A 24,230-nucleotide genomic window follows, 5' to 3' on the forward strand; every position below is an offset into this window, starting at 1 on the left:
ATCATCTTGTTGCAAGTAATCATAAACTGGGGAATACTGAAATGAAATACTGAAATGGAATACATCCACTGTTTATGTTAGTGAGAAGATGAGTGATTCGGTTTTGTTTTTCTTCTCTTACAAGGGTTTCCACAGCTACCCTATATCACAAACTTTACACAGTGAGTTTTTTTTTTTATATGGTGAAAATGAAACACGGGTTTCCCTAAATTGCTAAGTGATTCAGTTGATCCTTCTTCCAAGAGATATTGTGCACAGTGCGTGTTTGTTTGTGTGTGTTCTCATTGGGAGGATAAGATGGAGAGAGAAAGAGAAAGGAGGGGCCAGGGCACCACATGGTTGTTTCAAAGGGAGAGGCAAGAAAAGCCAATGGCATTGCGACCAGTTTTTAAATTAGTCATTAATAAGATACAATAATACATCACATGTCAGCCAAAATTGATTTTTAAAACCACACCTCGAAGACCCAGATTGACTCTGCCATGTTGAATCAGATACACCACAAAACATTTTATTTTATTTTAATCATGTATGAAATAAAACCTCCAAAATGGTAACCATATCACGTAGGTTAGATTTTAACAACACTAATGAAACTTTGACCACCTTTTCCAATTTTCCAATATACAACCTGTAATAAGTAATTCATGATATGAAAAAAAGTTTTCTAATATACAACCTGTAATTGATTATATGAAAAAAAGTTATTTTCATTATTTCATAAACCGATGCAAGTTTTAGGCAGAAAAATGGATTGGTGTGTCAATATATCAGTTTTCTTTTAACAAAGGATGCACCTAACCTTTATCTCTCTCTTTGCATACTGAACAACCAGAGTGCCCTGGTCATGACAGGAAAACAGAAACGATTTCAAAACATATTCAAAATTACCAATCAATACTGTTTGAAGAAGAGAAAGCATAGCAAGTAAATAGTTCAATTTGAAACTTTAAAATGCATAACAGTGATCATAATATGTATAAAGAAAGGAATAGAACACAAAAAATGGCAAGAATGGAAGTTATAGAGAAATAAACAGATTGGTTTTATTTACTTCTCTAACACCCCAAGGAAACCAGTCACATACTAGAAAACACATTATCATTGTGGCCACAAAGATTAATCAAAGAAATGGCTAAGAATTTGTAATAAAAAACTTGAAACAGAGGTCTTACATTACAGAACAATGCAGCATAGTTGACCAATGGGCACTGCAGAAGGACCACAGTCCCTGAATCATGGCCAATGACATGAATTCTCGATCAGTATTGGAAAGAAATGATGCCACTCACAGTTAATCACTCAACCCAAATAACTATGAATGCTAAAAACTTTTGAAGTTCAAAACCCATTGTGAAAGTGAAAAACAGAAGCAACAAGAAGCTTAAACTTGATTCATTCATTCATTCACCTTATTGGAGCAAGTAAGAGCAATGTGTGTGACATTTTCCACAATAGTAACATGATTAAATTAATTTTCATTTCATTACACTTGCATCAGCATCAGCATTTGCATTTGCATCTGCATACCGAATCGATCAAGGTCTGAAAACCACTTTCAGCCTCAATCCCTAGTTATTCATCATCTCATCATCAACATCATACTCTCTTTCTCCCTCTCCTTCCACCAGATCAATGATCTAAACAAATTCATCTTCTCCAAACAAGTAGCCTAAATCAGTTTTCCAGAACTAGGAAAACCCTAATCCAATTGAATTCCTCAATTCATGGACTTCTCCACTCAAAAACTACCAAAAATTAGAAAATCCTAACCCTAAAATTCCACTAAGAAGTAAGAATCTCCTCTTGTCCAGAATTCCACACAACAACAACATGAACAACAACAAAAGTCACAGAGCCAAAGGCAAATTCAAACACACACGCACGCCGCCTAATACATATATTATTCTATATACGAATTACGAAGAACACAACGGAATCAATCACGAATTTCACAGTTCAACGAGGCTCCTCGTCCCGCCGGCCGGAATTTCCATGGCCTCCGGACAACGAGGCGAGCAAATTGAGGTGGCCGGGGAGGTAATTCCCGAGCCTCGCCGCGGAGGCTTCTCCCATTGCGGCTTGTTGTTGCTGGTGACGGTGCTGGTGTTGGTGGTGGTGGAACAGGGAGTTCTGCGACGAGACGGACACGAGTTCCGGCGGCGCTGCGGCCGCGGCAGCGGCCGCGAAGCTCCATACCTGGCTGAAATCAGGGCGCGGCGGGAGCGCCCAGAGCGCGGGCGGCGTGGGCGGCGCGACGAGCGAAACGGCGTCGTCCTTGGAAACGGCGTCGGTGTCGTCGGGGCGAATGCGCTTGCCGAGGATGAAAGGCGTGGGGGCAGGGAGGAGTGGCTTGTGATCGGAGACGGTGGAGAACGTGGCCGGTGTGGTGCCGGTTCCGGTGGCGGCTATGATGGAGGGCTCGGCCTGGCGGAGGAGCCACTCGATGGTCTGGCCGTCGGACTTGTGGCCGAGCTCGCGCGTGAGCTGGAAGACGCGCGCCGCGCATATGATCGGCATGCGAATACGCCGCCCCCGACCGTCGACCTTGCTGTGACGGTCCTTGGACGGAGGTTTCTTAACGGCGAGCGTGGTGGCGGCGGCGGGTCGCTGGTGCGAGTCGGCGAGTGCGTTGGCGTCGCTAGTGGTGACGCCGTTAGTGGGGCCGTCAGAGTTGGACATGATGGTTGGAATTGGATTAGGGCGTGTTTGGTTGCGGCGCGAGAGAAGGAGGAAAAAAAGAAGAATGAGAAGCGATGAGAAGTGAAATGAAGGAGAGAGTAATGATTGAGGCAGAAACAGGAGATGGTGGAGACTGAAGAGGGGCACATGGGGACTGGGCCCCACACTCCAAACAACACCTCTTTCTCTTTCTATTCTCTAACACACTGGGACCCACTCACTTTCCGTACTCTTCCTTAGACTCTTCAACTTTCTTTCTTTCTTGTTTTCTTATCTCCACGCACCTACGTTTCATTATCCACTCTTCTCTTCCCACCTCTCCTTCCTCCAACACCTCATTATTCATTTCTATACTTCACCTGTCACATATTTTCGGACATCTTTTTCTTTCTCCACCCCCCTTCTTTCTCTGTTTACCCTCCTCTCTCACTTCCACCATTCATCAACTACAATTATTCTGCTTCCTTTTCAACTTAAATCAAAATTATCTATTGTATCCAGGCAAAATTATCCATTGATTCTTTTCTTTGAGTCTTCTGGGGTGAGTAAAAAATACTTCGACTTAAATTTAAAAAGTGTATATTAGTGATTGATAAGAATGTATCTTATATTTGTGTATAATTTGATTTATAGTGTTAATTCTGAGTATTTGTTATGATGAGTTGATCATCCATTATTGATTGATATGGATAATGGTTCCTAATTATTAGAAATATATTGGTATATATGTTGAAATATTTAGAAAATATTTATACGTCTTTCAATTAATAAATATTTAATTAATTTATCTCATATATTTTGAGATATATAATGTGATTTAATTAATATTTAATTAATTTATCTGAGATATTTCTCATATATTTTGAGATATATTTCACTAAAACGATCCATCGAGAACACTAACTCGTATAATACCCGAATTTCTAAGAATCAATTTCCAATTTGGAATTAAACAACTTAAAAAATTCAATTTACAATTTGGAATCAAACAACATACAAAATTCAATTAACAACAAACAACCTTTTTTTATCCAAAAACAACATAGAACAACACATAAAAGAATAATTCAATGAAAAGTGATTGAGCTTTGGTTTCCAGAAGCACGAGTGTGTTGATCAATTAACAAAGCTGCAATGCTTCCTGATCTCACCACTGTTGCCAGTGAGCACTTCTATGGAACCCATCTTCACCATTGCCCTGGCAAACTTCTCCGACCAACTCGCACCGTTGTTTGCATTGCTCACCACCATTTCCCTCGTGGACTGGGTGGCGAACAGCGTCTGATCCGACGTGAGCAACCCACGGTGGCCGATCAACCCCTCGTAGTACTTGCTGTCCAAACGAAGCGGCGTGGAAGGGTCAAAAGACACCGTTGGGTCCGAGGTGGCAGGTGGCGCAGGACACTGCGTCTTCAACGTTTCAGCGTAGGAAGAGTCCATGGAAGGGTCTTGCTTGAACGTGTCATTGAAAGAGTACAAACGCTTCGAGAAGGCTGAACAGTGCGACACACCGATCGAATGGGCTCCTGAAAGTGTCACCATTTCATCTGCAGACAAACCCTTCTGTGCAAATCTATTCACCAGTTCATCAACATTCGAGGTTGGTCCAGGTAGATTCTGCCCCACTTCATCGGCGACAGAGACACGACCGTCTCTTCGTCCCGATGGAACGTCGTAGGTTATGCCACCAACTTTGAGAGCACTGTCTCGTGCTGCGAATGCCAGAATGTCTGCACACGACACCGTTTCGGGACATGCAGCCTCCAACTGTATCTTTGCCTCCTCGATCACCTCGAACCCACGTAAGCTTGGGTTGTTGGCAAAATGGTCTCTCTCCGCTATTGGGTTACCCGGGGTTGATGCTAGCAACACAGAACCCTCACAACCCTAAACAAAGTAGAAGTTAATTCAGAGAGTTACGTAGGACAGACACTCACACAGACACTGATTCGATACGGACACGGATACGGAGATACGTAAAGATCTCTAAAATGTAAGACACATGGACAAGAATCTATATATTATATAATTATGAATTATATAAATTGACAATAAAGATTTATGTGTATAAGTATGTTTCAAATTATTTTTGGAGCGGAAAGATGTTTTCCATGACTGGTTCACAATGATTTGTTTATTAGTTTTATAAATTATAATAATAATTTATTCAATAAAATTTTAAATTTTAAGAAAATTAATGTATTTTTGTTTAAATTGTGTTACAACGGTATTAGAATTGTCAAAAATCTAACAAATAATTTTTGAATTGGACACTTCACATATACAGTCCTATAGGTGTCATACATACGAGTATTAGTGTTATCGGACACCGACACGCCATTTAATAGGAGTGTCCGAGCTTCATAGATTCAGAGTTTTTGACATACAAACAAAAACTAAAAATATTGAATAGAGTTATGTGAAGTGAATTGAAGTGAAGTTACCCTGACAAAGCAGTCATGAAAATGCATCCTAATGAGACCAGCAGCTATGCCAGGGTTTTGAGAAACGCCTTTGTTCACAGCAGTTCTCACTATTTCCTCCGCAGATGGACACGTGGAGGCGTAGAAACCCACTTTGAGAGACGCTGAGGCCATTGATGAACCAGAAAGTAGAATGAGAACCAAAGCTGAAATCATTTGAAGGAAGCGTGGAGTGTTCATATCCATAATGAGAAGCTTATTTAGCAGAATATATGATTGAAAGTTTGCAAGTTGAGGAGAAGAGAAAAGGAAGAGTTTGTGTTGTGTTGTGTTGTGTTGTGTATCTATTTTGAAAGAGGTGAAGGGAATGTATTTATAGGTTGTTTTGAAAGAGGTGATTGAGATGAAATCAAATTGTTGAATTGAAGTTGTGATGTCTGCTGTTGAACACTTCTCTTTTGTTCTTCTACCTCAATCTTTTTTTAAGGTTTGATCATAGGAAAACTAAGATAACATATTCATTAGTTGAAGTGTGAAAATTGCAGCTTCATTAACTGAGTCAATCATGGTTTTGGTGGCTGCATGTATCTGCATATGCATGTGGAATTTAATTACTACAATTTGACAGTATATTCTTATTTTGATAGCTGTTTTCCAGAACAATGCAACAGAAGCTCTTTTCTCTTTCCTTTCTTCAAACTTTTTCATCTCTAAAAGTCTGCCATAGACGGGTTCAAGAGGAGTCAAGTGGATAAATATATAAGTAAATAATTTTCTCCTTAAAAACACGTGTTTCTCCCATTTTATGGTCCCAATCAGCAAAAAAATAAAATAAGAAATAAGGTCAACCTTATACGTGGTTATACATAATAAAATATATATTGCATAAAAAATAATAGAGATATGTAATAATTTTATTAAAAGTTATAAGTTTTATTACGTTAAACAAAATAAAATAAGTTTTAGCAAATCCAAACGTATTTTTTATATTATATTTATAAAAAGTGTTATCTTTCCACTACTATAAGAAAATCATGAAATAAAAAATTAGTTTCTAAATTAATTTCTGTTAAATAATTTTTAAATCGGTATCTAATTAGCAACCAAGATTTTAACTACCAATTATTTAGTTTCTAAATTTGGTTTTTAAAACCTTGGTTGGTTGCTAATTAGATACCAATTTAGAAACTATTTAACAATAATATAAACTAATTTAGAAACCAACTTTTTTTAGTTTCTATTACTATTACAACTAATTATTTTGGTCTCTAAAAATTGGTTTCTATTTCATGATTTTCTTGTAGTGTTAGTATTTAACTTATATCCCAACAAAGTACATATATATATATATATATATATTTATTGAAGATCAGCCATTAAAAGAGAAAAATTAGGCATGTAAAACAAATATAATTTTAACGATGTTTTTATTATTTTTATTTTATAGCATTTCCCTATTTGCTTTATCTTTTTTTTTTTTTGTATACCATATCTATTGTTATATATTTCATTGGTATCGTTGTTTTATCTATTTCTAATTAGTATCTTTGTATTTGTCCACGATCTCATACTCTCGTAATATAACTATTCGGGTGTTTTATAATTAATTTTTATAAATTGTTAATCACTCATATAAAAGATAAAGTCTAATTAGTTATGTAAAAAAATTATTTATCTTTCAATAATATTAATTAGAATATTAAAAATTTACATCCTTAAAATAATATAGTGTTTTGTAATTTGGCCCAACAAAGCTTGAAAGCCTAAATGAAGATGGACCAGACCAAACTTGCAAGCAAAAAAGGTTGAAATCAAATGATATAAAAAGAAAACAATCATTAAAAAGAAATATACGAAGGAGAGTAAAGAAAAAAAAAAGAAAAAAAGTTTGGATACCAATTGAGAACAAAAATCTCACAAAACTAGTTTAGAAAGATTTTAAATTATAATTTGTTTATATTATTAAATTATGTGAGATTTTCAATATGCTATTTATACCGAGAACATCAATGAATAAAAAAAATTAATAGCAGATAATACTATAAACCTTACAACTTTAATTATGATAAACTTTCAAAAGAAAATATATATATATATATATATATATATATATATATATATCACATAAACATCATTAGAACAATTTATTTGAAGTTGTAATGAAATATCTTATGACAAAGACTAAAACTAATGTAAGAACAATATGACTCATCTTTAAGGAAAGGTGATCATAAGGTCTTCTAAAGGATGCACAAATAAATTAAATGATTTATCCATTGGTATTTGATTACTAGAAGTATATAACACTACAAGAAAATCATAAAATATAAACCAATTTGTAGAAACCAAAATAATTAGTTGCAATAGTAATTAAATTAGAGACCATTTTAGAAACTAAAAAAGAAATTTGGTTTCTAAATTAGTTTCTATTATTGTTAAATAGTTTCTAAACTTGTATCTAATATTAGCAACTAAGGTTTTAACTACCAATTATTTAGTTTATAAATTTGGTAGCAAAAACATTGGTTGCTAATTAGATACCAATTTAGAAACTATTTAATAATAATAGAAAATAATAGAAACTAATTTAGAAATCAATTTTTCTTTTAGTTTCTAAAATGGTTTCTATTTTAGTTCCTATTGTAACTAATTATTTTGATCTCTAAAAATTGATTTCTATTTCATGATTTTCTTGTAGTGTAAGGATTACTTACAAATACGTATGTAAATTTAAAATCATTTAAGTAAACTAAAATGTAGTTCATTAATTATGTGATCACTTGATTTATTGTATATCAATAGTCCCATTTTCCCATTTAAAAAAATTCCTTATGCTTCCCCCATAATCTCCTTTACTTAAATTTATTTTCTTAAATATTTTAAATAATTTATTTATTCTAAGCTGGTAAAAAAAATAATTTACTCAAATTAGTCAAACTCAAACTAAAATTGAGAGATTAGAGTTTTTAAACAAATTTTTAATGTATTAGGTGTCGTCATTTGATATATCTATTACTTATAATATTCATTGCAGGTTCAGTATATTTTAGAAAAAAGTTGAATATGTCAAAATGAGGTTTTGTTTTAACCCTTAAAATTTCGAGATAGTTCAAATTTGCCTATTTTTGGTTGTACTTTTCACACTTATAAAATATTAATTTGAAGTAATAGAATTTTGAACAGGTACCAAGCAAAAAAAAATGTTGGATTCCATTTACCTAAAATTATGTTTAATATACTAAGTCAAAATTGAATGGTTCCTTATGAATATTAATTAACAATAAGTTGTTTTGTCAACGGAAATGATGGCTCCATTTTGTTACAAGTTGAGTTAATTTGTATGATATCTCTCAAATAAATAAATATATAACAATTGAGTGTTTTCGTACATCAAATTTAATAATTAATTTAATTATACTCATACGTCAATTTTTAGGATTAATTATTACATTATTTGTTTTGGAGTTTGATTATGTTACGATTCTGTTAAACATATTTTGGTTTACTGAAATAAAATAATTTAAATTATTGATATCAACTCTTAAATAATATAAACGTTGGAATAATAACAGTTATCAAACTAAAAACCTTTGTGTAATTCCCTAGCCACCATGATATAGTTATGTGGATGATAAAAAATGGTATTAAAGGGAATAAGATGCAATCTTTGATAATTTAATTATAAATTAGTTTTAATAAAATATTTTACAAAATATTTTTTAAAATTAATCTGAAATTTAAATAATTCAAAAATAATTGTTCTCAGGGGTGGTAAACCCATACTTTTAAAAAGTTATAAAATGTTCCTATTATACAATGGAGATTATCAATATTCTATTTTAAGATAAATATATTTCTCTGATTAATTTACTAAAAAATATATTAAATAGTAACCAAAATTAAATAAAAAAATAATTAGTTACTATATTAACTAAATTAGATATTAATTAGGTGATTTTTATTATTAATAAAAATTTATAAAATAATTTTTAAGTTGATATCTAAATTAGCTACTAATATTTTAGATTTTAAATTAATTATTAAAAGACTAATAAAGACTAATTTAGAATATACAGTAGTAAGTAACTAAAACTTTAATAACTATGGTGAGATACCAATTTAGAAATCATTTTATAAATTTTATTAATAATAGAAACTATTTTATACCAATATTTTTTTGTTATAAAATTGTCTCTAATTTAATCAAACACTAACTAATTATATTAGTCTTTAAAATTAATTTCTATCTAATAATTTTTTTTTAAAGTAATTACTATGATAAGAAAACATACAAGAAAATCCAATCTAAACTATTGAAGAACAAACCAAGAAAAATATAAGTAAATAATTAAAATCTTCCTAAAATAGAAAATGAGTTTTATTACTTACAGTGCAAGGAAAGTTATGACTGAATAGATAAACATCAAGAAAATTCAATCTAACATAGTGGAAAAAGACCACTTAGCCAATAACTTCTTCATTAGATTTCTCCAATAACCATTTAAAGTACATTATTCAAATGCAAGGGAAATCAAGGTATTATTATAGTTTATCAGCAAAACAAGTATTACAAGAAAACATGAATAAACGCCCTAGAGGATATACACTTGAATTGGCACGAATCAAACTCTAAAAAACAGAAGAACACTGCAAACCATTTCAATTTCCCCTTCATGCAAGGAAAATATGAACAAATTACCAAAGTTTTTCGAAGCTTTTTCAGAGAAATATTAAAGAGTATTACTTTGTGCATAAGGTTGAAACAGTGTTAACTAATTGACAAAGCTGCACTGCTTCCTGATTTCACCATCGGAGCCAGTGAGGACTTGTATAGAACCCATGCGCACCATTGCTAGGGCAAACTTCTGAGCCCAATTTGCACCATTGTATGCGTTGCTTTCAACGATTTCCTTTGTGGATGGAGTGTCGAACAGGGTCTGATCTGATGTCAACAAGCCACGGTGGTTGATCAAACCCTCGTAGTATTTGCTGTCCAAACGAATGGGAGTGGAAGGTTCTAGAGAAACTATGGCGTCTGTGATGGGTGGTGGTGGAGGACACATGGCTTTCAAGGTTTCAGCGTATGAAGGGTCAAGTGAAGGATCTTGTCTGAGTGTGTCACTGAAAGAGTATAAGCGATTTGAGAAGGCACCACAATGTGCCACACCGATTGAATGTGCTCCTGAAAGTGTCACCATTTCATCCACAGACAAACCCTTTTGTGCAAAGTTACCAATGAGTTCATCAACAACGAAACCTGAAATGTAGAAACATAAGAATAAGAAGATTTTTAAAACGGCTGGATAAATCATGTAGAAAACTTTTTTACGGTGCAAGTGAATGTATGGTATGGGTGAATTCTAGAATCTACATGTAGATTCTGTGGGGTAAGTTTTTCGTATTTTAACTGGTGTCTTGAATTTTTGGTATACATGAGATCGGTTAGAAAAGGATAGGAGTTTACGTTAAAGAAAAATGATACTTTGACAACTCTTAGAATAGTATATAATGTGATAGGTTTAGAAATAAATATATATATAATAATGGTAAGTTTGGAATTAAATTATATGAAAAAGAAGTATTAAAAATTTAAAATAATAGTATTGAGAATTACGAGATGGTTGTATAAAAAATGTGGGTTGCCAACGTATCATTACCCAATATTGAATAGTAAGGTTGATTTCATTTGTGAGTTATGATCATCACTTTTATTTGTTCTGGTTCGAGTAAAGTTTTTTTGAGATTGAATTTAACTTTATATAAAGATTGAGATATTCCTAAAATATTTCAATTTAATTAATTTATTTTTTATCGATGAAAATAGAAAAAACAATGAAACCTGGTCCAGGAAGATTTTGTATGACTTCATCACCGATAGAGACACGACCATCTCTGCGTCCTGATGGAACATCGTAGTTTATGGCACCAACTTTGGAAGCACTGTCTCGTGCTGCAAAGGCCAAAATGTCAGCACACGATACTGTGTTAGGGCATGCAGCCTCCACTTGTTTCTTGGCCTCCTCAATCACCTCGAACCCACGTAAGCTTGGGTTGTTGATGAAACTGTCTCGTTCTGCTATTGGGTTACCTGGTATAGATGCTAGTAACACAGAACCATCACATCCCTGATCACCACAAGAGGAGCACAAACCAATGTCAGAATCATCAGAAGAAACTCATGTTTTTAACGTTTGTTCTCTTTGAAGTGATTAAGAAGAAACTCATCTCTCTATCTATATATATATTTGGTATGTTTTAAGGTTTTTACTTGTATAACAAGGTTGAAGGGGATAGTTTTATATATATGTTTGGTATATTTTAAGGTTTTTACTTGTATAACGAGGTTGAAGGGAATAGTTTTAAGTAGGTTAAAGATTGAGTATTTCTGAAATACCTCAAATCTTATAAAAAGACCAACCTAAAACTTTTTTCTTCTAAACTTTTTACGAAAAAAAAATACCTTAATCTTTACTACTGATACAAATACCTTCTACTCATTATATATATCTTTTAGAAAAATTGTCAGATATCACGTAAAACATTGACTCAAGACATCAATCTGAATATGAAAAAACATTGACTCAAGACATCAATCTGAATACTAAAAACATACACCGATCTGAAGTGAACTTACCCTAACAAAGCAATCATGGAAATGCATTCTGATGAGACCAGCTGCTAGGCCTGGATTGGCAGAAATTGCTTTTTCTACAGTGCTTTTCACTATTGCCTCAGCAGATGGGCATGTGAAGCTGTAGAAACCCACATCCAGAGATGCTGATGAGGGCAATGATGAAATACTTAGAATCAGAACCAAAGTAGAAACCATTTGAAGCAAGCATGGAGGATTATCCATTGTTGTTGTTGTTGCTTTGATTGAATGTGGCAAGACAAAGACAAGAAAGAGAATCTGTGTTGTACTTGTGTATATGATGCTGTTGACTTTTGATTAAGGAAGAGTTGGAGAGAAATTGAGCTCAAGCAAATGTATTTATAGGTTTAAATATTTCTAGTGAGTGAGTTTTGATGATTTGCTTAAGCCAACAATCAAATTTAAACCGTGTTGTACCCTGCAAATTAAAATAAGTGTTAGTTGAATTTGTCTGCCCTTGAACCTTTCTCTTTATCCTCATGACTTTATCTCTTATTTTACCTTAACTTTAGAAATTAGAAAACGAAATTAAACCTAACTCAAATCCTACAACAAATAACATATTAATTGACCATTATAACATATTATATCTTTAGTGTCTTGGAGTAAATCAAAGTGGTATAAGTTTCTCTAAGACATGATCTTTAGTGTCCGTTAGTATTCTATTTTATAGCTTCCAGTAATTATAATTTTATTATATATATGAGTAATTATAATTTTATTATATATATGATTGAGTAAATCAAAATAAATAAGATCAATTTTGCAATTTTGTGTAATTACGTTCAATCAGTTGCTAGAACCTTTTGTCTTTTCTTATTTCCTTCTACTAGTTCCTACATGTTTGTTTATCTATGTAGTTTGATTAAGTTTTGTGAATGATAAAATTTATTCATATTATCAGATTTCTTATACGTGCATCACTTAGGTTTTGGTGTTTTTATAAAATCCATTTTTTATGTAATTGATCTATTTTTCGGTATAGAATAAGAGATTGTTCTTAAGGGTTGAAACACTGTTTGATATATAATTCATTGAAAAAAAAGTGATGATAACAATGATACCTTAAATTCATTTTAGGAAATTTTTCAGGCTTTTTTGGTGGCTGCATGTGGCATTTAACTAATCTAATGCAAATTGATGTGAAGTGTTGGCATTTAACTAATGCAAATTGATGAAGTGTTGGCATTTTGTTTACAATTAAGGTAATTGAAACCACTTGCCACTGCTTGTTGCTTATGTGAACAAGCTAAGCACACCAAAGAAAAAATAACAGTATTTTGTTTGGACCAGATTATTATATTAAAATGATGTGACGTTTTTTTGGTATAAAATTAAGGTAGAAACTTTCATGGTATTAATTGATTAATATATATAATTGAACCTCTTGTACACCAATAATTAGGAAGTGTTCAAAGCCACAATATAGTTGCAAGAACTTTTCTGTTTTGAGATTAATGAATTCAGTTTTTCCTTTTTCTTTTGTTTCAATATCAACGCCACCATTGCAATAATTTGGAATTGTTGAAGCAAGACAATTTTTGAAAAAAAAACCAAATCTCTTTGAAGACTTTTGCAAAACTTAAGTGAATAGAGAAACATTGAAGACTTTTGGAGTAAACTGATTAATTATCCCAAGCTTACATCAAGTGTGGAGCTTCTTGTTTTTTTTTTATCAAATTAAAATTGAAAAAATTGTTGATATGTTGTTGGATTTTTTATACTCTCAAATCTCATTTACTTTACAAATATATTTATTGATTGAACTATACATGAATAAGATTAATTGCTCATTTATTAAGTTTCTAGTATTTTAATACTATTTAGGTATATAACATTGATTTTTTTAAACTGTCAAACTGAAAAACAAGAATCCATCATATTAAATATTAAAAAACAAGAATCCACCATGTTATGCATAAGAAGTTACATAAATAAATCACACCAATTTAATGATAAGTCAATAACATTTAATGTGGATGTAACCTCCATTACATGGACAAACAATAGTTGAAGAAGAACTTCATTCTTTCTCATGATGAATACAAAGAATTTATAATAACTTTTTTTTTCAGCTTTATACAAAGAAGATGATCTTTGTGAAGAATGAAGATTCGAAAAAACTCTCATAACAAGAACGAGAAGCTCTCTTGTAATCTTAAACAATATTGTTTATATTATTTATTTTTATCAGTAAAGAATATGTATTGGTACGACCGGACGACTCACTGAGTCAGCTAGTGTTCGGCCCATGCCGTCACCTAAACGATAAAGAGGCGACCGTGTTACACACTTGGCCGATCGACCCATAACGTTCAAGTCAAAGGTTGACCGGATTAACGAGACTAATCCACGATTAAGGGTGGTTTAACACAACCCTAGGCGCAAACAAGCTCCCCTAACCTGGTCCAACAATAAAGATCCATTAAAGTAATATAAATAACACGCATTTCAAAGAGAAAGGTACGTCGTCATTATCTACAGTACTCTGACAACCGAGTGCCGTTGGAGTGCCTTCTGCAGATACCCCGCCTGAGGAGTAGGACGATCGAGGGAAGGGAAAGCACAACCAGGAGGCCGAACACATCGAGAGTGTGTGAGACCGACCGGACAAAGGAGTAAGAGCAATAGTTTTTTAGGTCCCAAACCCGTTCGAGAACAGAATAAATAAATTTAAAAAAATATTTTAAGAATGTTTCAACTTTTATACAAAATCTTACATACCATCGAACTTCATACAAATCCACAACCATAACAGCAAGCATTACCATTACATTTAACAGCCTAAACAACCTACAGAGCTTTGCAGCAAAGGATCTGCACAATTATGCAGTTGACCCTGCATAACCCTATGTAAACACAGAATTGTTTTTAACCTTCCAATATTTGGATCAAATCCAATGACACAAACGACAATTTCTACAAGAGTCTTAGTGATTTTTAGGATCCCTGTTGCAAGGCATTTCTATTGTCCACCAGAGATTCCCCTTAACATTGCACATAATCTCAGTCCATTTATGTTCATAATTATCCAGAAGAAATATTATGTTTAACCTTGTATCCGTTTTAAGATGTTTATTTTTTTGTTGAGCAAAACATGTACTCTTTAAGATCTCACCCTTTGTAATTAAAGTGGTTTAAACTAAGTCTAAATAATTCTCAATTCTTAAGAGAAAAGTATCTGAAGTAGGAAGGTAATGAGTGGAAGAAGAATAGTAGTTGGATTGGAGCACAAAAATGACACCACAAATACACAGCTATGAACGCTTAAGTGCATATGCATACTACAAAATAAATAATCTTGTGCATAGAGGATATGTAAGATGCAATTACATGGTGAGAGAGTAGGCACCAAATTATTCAAAAAATAAAACTTAAAGTTGAAGGATGTTTTTTTGCAATGTGCAGGTTTATGGAAATGAAAACTTAAACTGGTACACAGTTACACTAGAACCTCCAATAATAATAATAATAATTATTATTATTTTTCCATAAAAACCAATAAGACTTTTAAAATATATAAAAGTGGAAAGTTGATTGCATTCCTCAATCATTCACACAGTAGTGATAATAATAATTCACACTGATAATTATAACTGAGAAAAAAAAAGCAAGACTTTTTGAAAAGTATTTTTAAAGTGAACTCCACTAAGATCGATTGGGTTCACATCTCTGATTTCATTCTTATCTCTTGCAGGATTCTCTCTTATACTCTCTTCTTCATTCAACCAATGGATTCCTTTCATCTCTGTGCAGGTTTCAATCACTCTGAACTTAACTTTTGCTTTCATTTCAATTTCTAATCGTTTCCTTTTCAATTGAAGCTGTAGATCATGTGTTTGTGTTTATGTTTCTGCAGTAACTTAACCTTTCACCGTCTCTTGTGCTGGAATAACTGTGCGTTCATTCTTAACTCTTTTGCAATGAAGTACATTCATCTCTGTGGAGGTATGAATCAGTGTGAAGTTAACTTCTGCTTCTATTTCATTTTCTAATCGATTCCTTTTCAATTGAAGTTGCAGATCATGTGTTTGTGTTTATGCTTGTGCAGTAACTTAATGTTTCAGCGTCTCTTTTACTCTCTCCTCGATTCAAGCAATGGAGTACTTTCATCTCTGTGGAGGTATCAATCACCGTGAAGTTAACTTCTGCTTTGTTTTCAATTTCTAATCGATTCCTTTGCAATTGAAGTTGTAGATCATGTGTTTGTGTTTATGTTTCTGCAGAAACTTAACGTTTCATCTTCTCTTGTATTGAAGTCATGGATCACCACTTCTTTCTCTCATCTCTCTACATATTAGTTAAAGCAGGTAATATTTTCTATCTTTCCTCTTCCAAATTAGTTAGATATCTACAATGAACAGGTTCAGACTCCTAGATCTGCTTCTTCTTATTGGATCAAAACACAATATACTCTCTTTTTTATGTTAGATCTGAAAAAACAATTTGTATTAGTTGAATCTTTCTTATTAGGACTTATATTTGCACTTTTGTTTTACTTCACCTACTCTCTTTTTCTTCTAAAATAACGCACTGATTTTTATAATTTATAATATTGTTACGGAAACTAATCTTCATAATAACTCCCTTTAATTTATAAATAATTATTTTTGAATTTAAACCATTTATGTGGATAGAAGTTATATTAAAATAATACTTTTATTTATAAATAACTATTATGAACAACTTTTATTACAAATACTCGAACATTTGTGAAAACTCAGTATAAACAACCAAAGAACGATAGAGTTCAAAATGGGAATAGCTGGATGGGAGGGAAAAGTGAGATGAGAAGTTCGGAGGATCATGGATGAATTTTTTTTTTTTTTAAATTAAGTTTAAATATAATAAAATAGATTGGATGTAAAATACATATTCATCTTAACTAAATTAAATTAATTTAAATTTTTTTAGATTAATTTAAAATGAATTAAAATCAATTAGATTAAATTTGATGTGGGATCAATCTAATTGACTTAACGTGTAATTAATTAAATTCAGCTTAACATTGTCCTAACTCGATGTGAAGCAATATAGACCCAACTTGACTTGCGCCGACCTAACCGGTTTGTCTTAATCCTACCTTAACTTTACTTGACTTGGACCTAAGCGAACTCGGCTCTATCTAGTGCCAACCTAACACAATCCCAATTATACTTCGCTTGACTTGGACACAACATAGATCGGTTGAACTAGAACCGAACCAACAAAATTTGATTGGCTTCGAATCAACTTAACTTGACCTAAGCTCAGGTTGACTTAGCTTGACTCTGATCTGGGTCAACTTGGTCTGATCTGCGTGAGCTCAATCTGATGCTACCTTACTTAGATCTAATTCAACTTAGTTTTTTATAACTTAAAATGACCTAGACGAACCATGATTTTGAATTTGTAAAATTGAAAAACTATCTAATTTATATACCATCCAAAATCAATAAAATATATTAAACTTAAAATGTAAAAATATGAATTTATATTTGAGATAAATCTATTTAAATAGAATTAAAATAATATAAATTTAAATAATTATAAACTGGATTTGAGAATTTGATTTTTTTTCCCACTTAAAAAGGAATGTTGCAGCCTAAAAAGTTGACTTGAGAAATAAAATAGAGAGGGAATAAATTAATAAAATAAAAAAAAGATGAGACTTAGAATAAATATAAAACAGTGTTAATTGAGAAAATAAAAAAGAGAAGATTCTTTTTTTTGAGATTATTTAATTTAAAATAAAATAATTAATTTTTTATTGTTATTATGGTTTATTATATTATTAATATATAAATCCTGTTAAAAATAAAGTAATCGTAATATCTTTTAAATTTTATAACTACTTTTTATATATTAATATATGTTTCCATAAAACAATACAACTTTTAGTTTTATTATATTATTTTTAATTAGTATAATACACTATGTTTATGTCTCTTCCCTTTTAAAAAAGATATTTAATAAAATGCGGGAGCGAGAAACATTCATAATCTATATTTCATTTTCATCATCAATTACGGACCAAAGATAAACACTTTTTACATCGGAAAATTTTATTAAAAATCACATAAAAAATTATACCTATATTAACTGTTTTTAATGAAACTGAATTATACCTATATTAATTGTTTTTAATGAAATTGTATGTGTGAAGTAATAAGCAGTGATAATGTAATGTTTTCAAAACAATAGAAGTTTGTGTAGAATTTCAAAAGCACTCTAGTCTTGGTTTAATTTGAGAAGACCTCATAAAGTACCAAGTCTAACTCACTTCAATGTAATTGAGTATATGTAATGAATTAAAAAACTCATTTATTTTAGACTTAATTAAATTTCAAGTAACTTTTTAGATATTTTTAATTAATTCATTTTCATTTTATTGAATATTTAAACTTTTATATTTTTTAATTGAGTTTTTGTTTTTTTTTTCACGAGATGACATGACTATTATTTTGATGCGTCATCTTACTTATTTGTTTTCACATGTTAAAAGTGTGTGGTTTTGTACTTAATACAAAATGATATTGTTGTTAATGTATCACATGTAATTCTTATTGCTTTCATTGAAAATGTATTGGATAACGAGATCTTCATATTTATTGATGACTTCTATGACAACATCTACAACAATCAAGGGATTGTCAGTGTCACTACCATTAATGTAAGTGACAATGATAATCTTTTGTTATCCAATATTTTCAATTAAAAATAATAAAATTACATGTCATTTTATATTAATAATAATATACAATACAATAAAATCATTAAATAAAAATTAATTTTAGAGAAAAAAAAATATAAATGTAATATATTAATATAATTTAGTGAAGCATCAAGATGGCATACAAAGTTAGAGAATCATTCTTCTAGCTCTACATTATTGGGTTAACTCAACGATAAAAAACAATAGAAAAAAAAATTATTATAGAAAGTTCTATACGAAAAAAATGTATATTATTTAAAAGCTTCACCTTTTTATTTATATTTAGAATTAGGAATAAAAAAAATGCACGAAACACGATTTATGAGAATATTAGGGTAAACTTAATAGTATGGGACATATTCTATTTGATGATCTTTTATCCTCTTCACAATGTAACATTTAAAAAAGACACTATATTATAAACCTAAAAGAGGACATGTATAAATCATAATAATTTCAAAATATAATTTAAAGACATGCAAGTTCGTACATACATACAAAATATTTACAAAAGAAAAAACAAAATAAAATTTTTATTATTTTTCAGATGATACTCCTGGACATGTCTCTATATATGCTTTTACTTAGTACAATTATTGCAGTTATAATACAAACAAGATATACACTAAACAAAAACTAAATAAAACAAAGACCCTAAACAAAAATAAAATAACAAATATAGTAAAATTAAATAAAATAAAAATAAAAACAAAAACTAAGTAAAATAATAAATACACTAAAGAAAAACTAAATAAAATAAATACACTAAACAAAAATAAAATAAAATAATAAATAGAGTAAAAATAAATAAATAAAATAAAAACAAAAACTAAATAAATTAATAAATACACTAAACAAAAACTAAATAAAATAAATACACTGAATAAAATAAAATAATAAATGCAGTAAAAATAAATAAAATTAATTAAATAAAAACTAAATAAAATAAATACATTAATCAAAAACTAAATAAAATAAAATAATAAATACACTAGAACTAAATTTAATAAACAAAAATAAACAAAAACATAAACAAAATAAAATAAATATAGTAAAAAAAATTAAGAAAAATAATAATTAAATTTTTTTAAAAAAAAATATTCACATAAAAACAAAACTTCAAAATTATTCACATAAAAAAAACAAAAACTTTAAGAAATATTCACATCTAAAAAACATAAAAACTAAAAAAAATTATTCACATCTAAAAAAAAAAAACCTTACAAATTCACATTACTTAGCAAATTATACTTTCAAATCTTAAACAAAACTGTTCCCAGTGATGAGGCCAAAAACCTGATGATGATTATTTTTACAATAAGTGTACTAGATAAAAAGTAATACTTGTTCCTAAGAACGAATATAAAACCCATAATCTTAATAGTAACATTCACTAAATATAAGAATATGTACAACAATTTAATTTAATTTGATATTGACAATAATTTGCATGAAAATTAAATAAAAGCAAAGTAAAGAGTTGTTGATTCAATTGGGAAAATTGGGATTGAGGTTCATCATTCTTATTCTTTTGTATTTTGAAAAGCATAATAATAAAATGACAATACCAATCATCAATCAAGAATAAAATACTATGTTTAAATAACACCTCAATAAATAAAAGTTTTTGAACATATTAATCTCAATCTCAAAGGGTATAATTGGTCACTGATGTATGGTGGTACAAGCATGGATAGTAATAAAAAAAGATCCAAGATATTTTTTCCTTAACTGCAGCCTCCTTTAGGGTTTTCTATCACCTTCTATTCTCCTGATAAATTTCTATGATTGTGCCTCATACTTCATATTTAACCTAAATGGACTTGGAGTAATTGACATCTTTATTCATAATATAAATATACACTTTATCTCTCCTTAAATTCCTGAAAATATAACATTTTTTTTTAATAAATCATTCTTATTCATATTACAATCATAAAGTATATAAAAATGTTTAAATTCATAAATACATAAAATTATGTTAGTCAATACATACAATAACTTAATTCTTAGAACCCTCTATACTTAAAATTTTGTAGGAATTACCAACATTTGTTCTTTTCCTATTTGCAAATTTTATCAAAAAGTGCTATAATCTAAAAGAGCATGTATAAATTTAAATGAATATCAATAAAATTAAACTTATAAAATATATATAATATTAATTTTATATATAATGCATATTTTAGTTGAAGCTTTGGTTAAATACATTTTTTACTCGTTCACTTGTTTTTTTTTTCTACTTAACAAATCTTTTGATCTACATAGGTGTCATTTAAGCACGTGTTTGAATATAATATATTTTGGAGGGAGGATAAGAATTTTTTAGAACTATTTTTTTTAGAAATAAGTATGTTGGGAAAAATTATCTAAGTGATGAAAAGGACATTTAAAAAATCTTATCACACATAAACTTTTAAAACTAATCATTAAAGTTATTAGATTTATTTTTTTTTTCTAATGTGTCTCCAATAATTGATTATTTAAAATATAAAACATTAAATCTAATTACTAAACATAACATCGTAACCATTTTCTGTAATTTTACTATAAAAGTGACGCACTGAAATATGTAATGCAACAAATGATCTTAAAATCTTTTGTTATCTAATACATCTAAATATAATTATAAAACTCACTATGTAGTATTCATCTTCTCTTGTTCAGGTTAAAGAAAGTTGCATTTGGTGGAACAGATTGATGGAGTGCATCTTGGGTTTTGCATCTTCTGTTTCAAGAGATTTAGTGTGTGGAGCATTAAATCAATTACGTTATCCTTGTTGCTTTAACAATTTCGTAAAAAAGCTTGAAGAAGAAGAGGGCGATTTGATTGTAACGAGAGATAGTGTCCAAATATTTGTTACCAATGCCAAGAAACAAACGAGAAAGATCAGTGAAGTTGTTGACAAGTGGCTGCAAGATGCTATCAATGACGTAGACAATGTGAATCAGTTGCTGGAAGAGGCAAAAGCAAAAAAAATATGTTGCTTTGGGCACTGTCCGAATTGGATTTGGCAATACCGTGTAGGAAAAAAGTTAGCAAATAAAAATGTGTACCTTGAAAAGTTCATCGAAGAGGGTAAAAAATATGTGCCATTTGATCACATTGCTTCACTTCCTTCAGGCACTGTTCATATTCTCTCAGAAAAATGCATGGATTTTGAGAGTAGACAATGTGCATATGAGCAACTACTGGAAGCAGTGAAAAACAATGATGTTGCCATGATTGGATTGTACGGGATGGGGGGTTGTGGTAAAACCACATTAGTAATGGAGGTTAGGAAGTTAGTAGAAGCAGAGTTTGACAAAGTTCTTTTTGTGCCTATTTCAAGTACAGTGGAAGTTCGAAGCATCCAAAAAGGAATTGCAAGTTCACTGCAATATAAATTTCCAGAAACTGAAGTAATGGAGAGGGCCCAACGATTGTGGTCGAGATTAAAACAAGAGAAAAAAATTCTTGTGATTCTAGATGATGTGTGGGAGAAGCTTGACTTTGATGCCATTGGGATTCCCTCCTCTGAACACCATAAAGGCTGCAAGATTCTCATAACCACTAGATCAGAAGAGGTTTGTACTTCAATGGATTGTCAAAGAAAGATTTACCTGCAAATTTTAACGGATGAAGAAGCGTGGACTCTTTTCCAAAAGAAAGCACTTATATCTGAAGGCACCTCTGATGCCTTAAAGGATTTGGGAAGATTAATTTCCAATGAATGTAAAGGATTACCTGTTGCAATTGCAGCTGTTGCTAGTAGTTTGAAGGGAAAGGCTCTACCGATATGGAGTAATGCATTGAATAAGTTGAGAAGTTCTGAGCCAATAAATATTGAAAGAGGTTTGATTGATCCCTACAAGTGCTTGCAGCTGAGCTATGATAATTTGGATACTAAAGAAGCTAAATCACTTTTCCTATTGTGTGCTGTGTTCCCTGAAGATTATGAAATTCCAGTTGAAGTTTTAACTAGATATGCTATAGGATTAGGTGTAGTTGGAGAAACACAATCTTATGAGGAGGCAAGGAATGAAGTGTTTGCAGCAAGATTTAAGCTCGTTAGTTCTTGTTTATTGTTGGATAAAAAGAATGAAGAGGGTGAATATGTCAAAATGCATGACATAGTTCGCGATGTGGCCCACTTGATAGCAAAGAATGAGAACAATATCATCAAGTGCGAAGTGAAAAAAGATGTGATTGTCGAACAAAATTCAGTAAGATATCTATGGTGTGAGAAATTTCCAAATGATTTGGATTGTTCCATTCTTGAGTTTTTATTCTTAAAGACAAAACTAGAAGAATTGGATGGAATTTTCAAAAGAATGGGAAGGCTCAAAGTTTTGATGCTAGTCAATGATAAGGATGGAAAAACACCATTGTCAACAATGTCTTTAAAAACATTAACAAATCTTCGTTGTCTAGTTATTTCTCATTATGAATTGAGTGACTTCTCATTTGTAAGCGATATGAAGAAACTTCAAAGTCTTTCACTGCGTGGTTGTGCATTGCCTTCATTTCCTGAATTACAAACCAATGTTGCAACCTTAAAATTGTTAGAGTTGTACAAATGTTACATAAAAGGGAAGAAGTTTGAAGTGATAAAAAGAACCCATCTACTAGAAGAGTTGTACATTGTCGATATTGAAGGAGAATGGGATGCTAACAATGAAGACAATATTGAATTCTTTAACATGTTTAGTGTTCCCCAAACACTGCAAAGGTATGCAATTGTATTAGGATCCCGTAATTTTGATAATTGTATTTATAAAGAATTTAGCTCTCATCACAATACTTTATTACTTGACTATTTTGACATATCAAATGAGGTAGTTAAGAGTTTGGCAAAAAGAGCAAATGATCTATTTATAGCCAACATTAAGGGAGACGCAAAAAATATCATCCCAGATATATATCAAATTGAAGGAGGAGGTTTGGATGAGCTCATTAAGTTTGATATACGTAATTCTGAAGAGATAGAGTGTTTGATTGACACAAGTAACCATTCGAGTAAGGTGGTAACTCTCTTTTCCAAGTTGTATAAGATCAGAATGAAAAACATGAAAAATTTAAGAGCTTTATGGCATTGTTTTCAACCTGCCAATGGGCCTTTTGAGAACTTAAAGATGTTGTATTTAAGTGGTTGTCCACGGTTGACATCTCTCTTCACATATGTCGTTGCTCAACATTTGGTACAATTGAAAATCTTAAATATAACAAGATGTGATGGATTGAAGCATATATTAGTAGATGATGAGAAAACGGAGAAAAGTCAAGGTGAATTCACCACTGGACATCCTGTACAAATCTTCCAAAATCTTCAGGAAGTAGAGGTAAATAGATGTAGAGAATTAAAAGATATATTCTCGACCAGTGTTTTAAGAGGCTTAGCTCAATTGAAAGTGCTCAAGATAGAAGAATGCAACATGTTAGATCAAATATTTGGGGATATTGATCCATTAACATACCAGGATAAAAAAGAAGAACTTGTTGAAATCGTTGAGGAAGGTAAGCATCCACATTTGTATAGCACTTCAACTCCATTAACAACAATTTTGAACCATAGCCCACGTACATATTAAGAAGTCTACATGTTATTGCTTAGTTGATGTTATTTACAAGTTAGATGAAAACTGCTAATTTGTTATTTTTCATTCACGCGGTTCAAATTAGACACTACTAATCTAGTTTTACTTAAACCAACTACTTGTTAATACATTAGGAGCAAAATTTGTCTCTACTCAAAATTAAAGACAATTATATTTGCATTTAAAACATTTTAGATAATTT

At 31.0% G+C, this 24,230-nt stretch overlaps 4 protein-coding genes across 7 annotated transcripts in view; 1 reads left to right on the forward strand and 3 right to left on the reverse strand.

Moving 5' to 3' along the window:
- Window positions 1-1,445: 1,445 nt before the first annotated feature.
- On the reverse strand, window positions 1,446-2,829 carry LOC137806032 (transcription factor TCP7-like). The gene has a single exon (XM_068605914.1). It carries the CDS (start codon window positions 2,680-2,682, stop codon window positions 1,960-1,962), a length of 723 nt encoding a protein of 240 aa, XP_068462015.1. The 5' UTR covers window positions 2,683-2,829; the 3' UTR covers window positions 1,446-1,959.
- A 787-nt stretch (window positions 2,830-3,616) lies between these two features.
- Window positions 3,617-5,436, reverse strand: LOC137806029 (peroxidase 5-like). The gene is made up of 2 exons (XM_068605908.1): window positions 5,127-5,436; window positions 3,617-4,569 (listed from the first exon to the last, which is right to left on the reverse strand). Exons 1-2 carry the CDS (start codon window positions 5,349-5,351, stop codon window positions 3,799-3,801), a joined length of 996 nt encoding a protein of 331 aa, XP_068462009.1. The 5' UTR covers window positions 5,352-5,436; the 3' UTR covers window positions 3,617-3,798.
- Window positions 5,437-9,566: 4,130 nt separating this feature from the next.
- Window positions 9,567-12,227, reverse strand: LOC137806031 (peroxidase 5-like). The gene is made up of 3 exons (XM_068605913.1): window positions 11,740-12,227; window positions 10,945-11,230; window positions 9,567-10,362 (listed from the first exon to the last, which is right to left on the reverse strand). The coding sequence occupies exons 1-3, from the start codon at window positions 11,959-11,961 to the stop codon at window positions 9,878-9,880; spliced, it is 993 nt and encodes a 330-aa protein (XP_068462014.1). The 5' UTR covers window positions 11,962-12,227; the 3' UTR covers window positions 9,567-9,877.
- Window positions 12,228-15,309: 3,082 nt separating this feature from the next.
- The window catches only part of LOC137806034 (uncharacterized), a 31,368-nt gene continuing 22,447 nt past the window's right edge, over window positions 15,310-24,230 (forward strand). For all 4 annotated transcript variants that reach the window (XM_068605917.1, XM_068605918.1, XM_068605919.1 and 1 more), the window contains exons 1-5: window positions 15,310-15,513; window positions 15,617-15,705; window positions 15,809-15,880; window positions 15,984-16,067; window positions 21,119-24,011. In XM_068605917.1, the coding sequence (XP_068462018.1) occupies window positions 21,152-24,011 (2,860 nt within the window). In that variant the 5' untranslated portion in view covers window positions 15,310-15,513; window positions 15,617-15,705; window positions 15,809-15,880; window positions 15,984-16,067; window positions 21,119-21,151. The remainder of the gene's footprint in view (window positions 15,514-15,616; window positions 15,706-15,808; window positions 15,881-15,983; window positions 16,068-21,118; window positions 24,012-24,230) is intronic.

The sequence above is a fragment of the Phaseolus vulgaris genome, chromosome 3 (genome assembly GCF_000499845.2).
Source record: "Phaseolus vulgaris cultivar G19833 chromosome 3, P. vulgaris v2.0, whole genome shotgun sequence".
Lineage (NCBI taxonomy): Eukaryota > Viridiplantae > Streptophyta > Magnoliopsida > Fabales > Fabaceae > Phaseolus > Phaseolus vulgaris.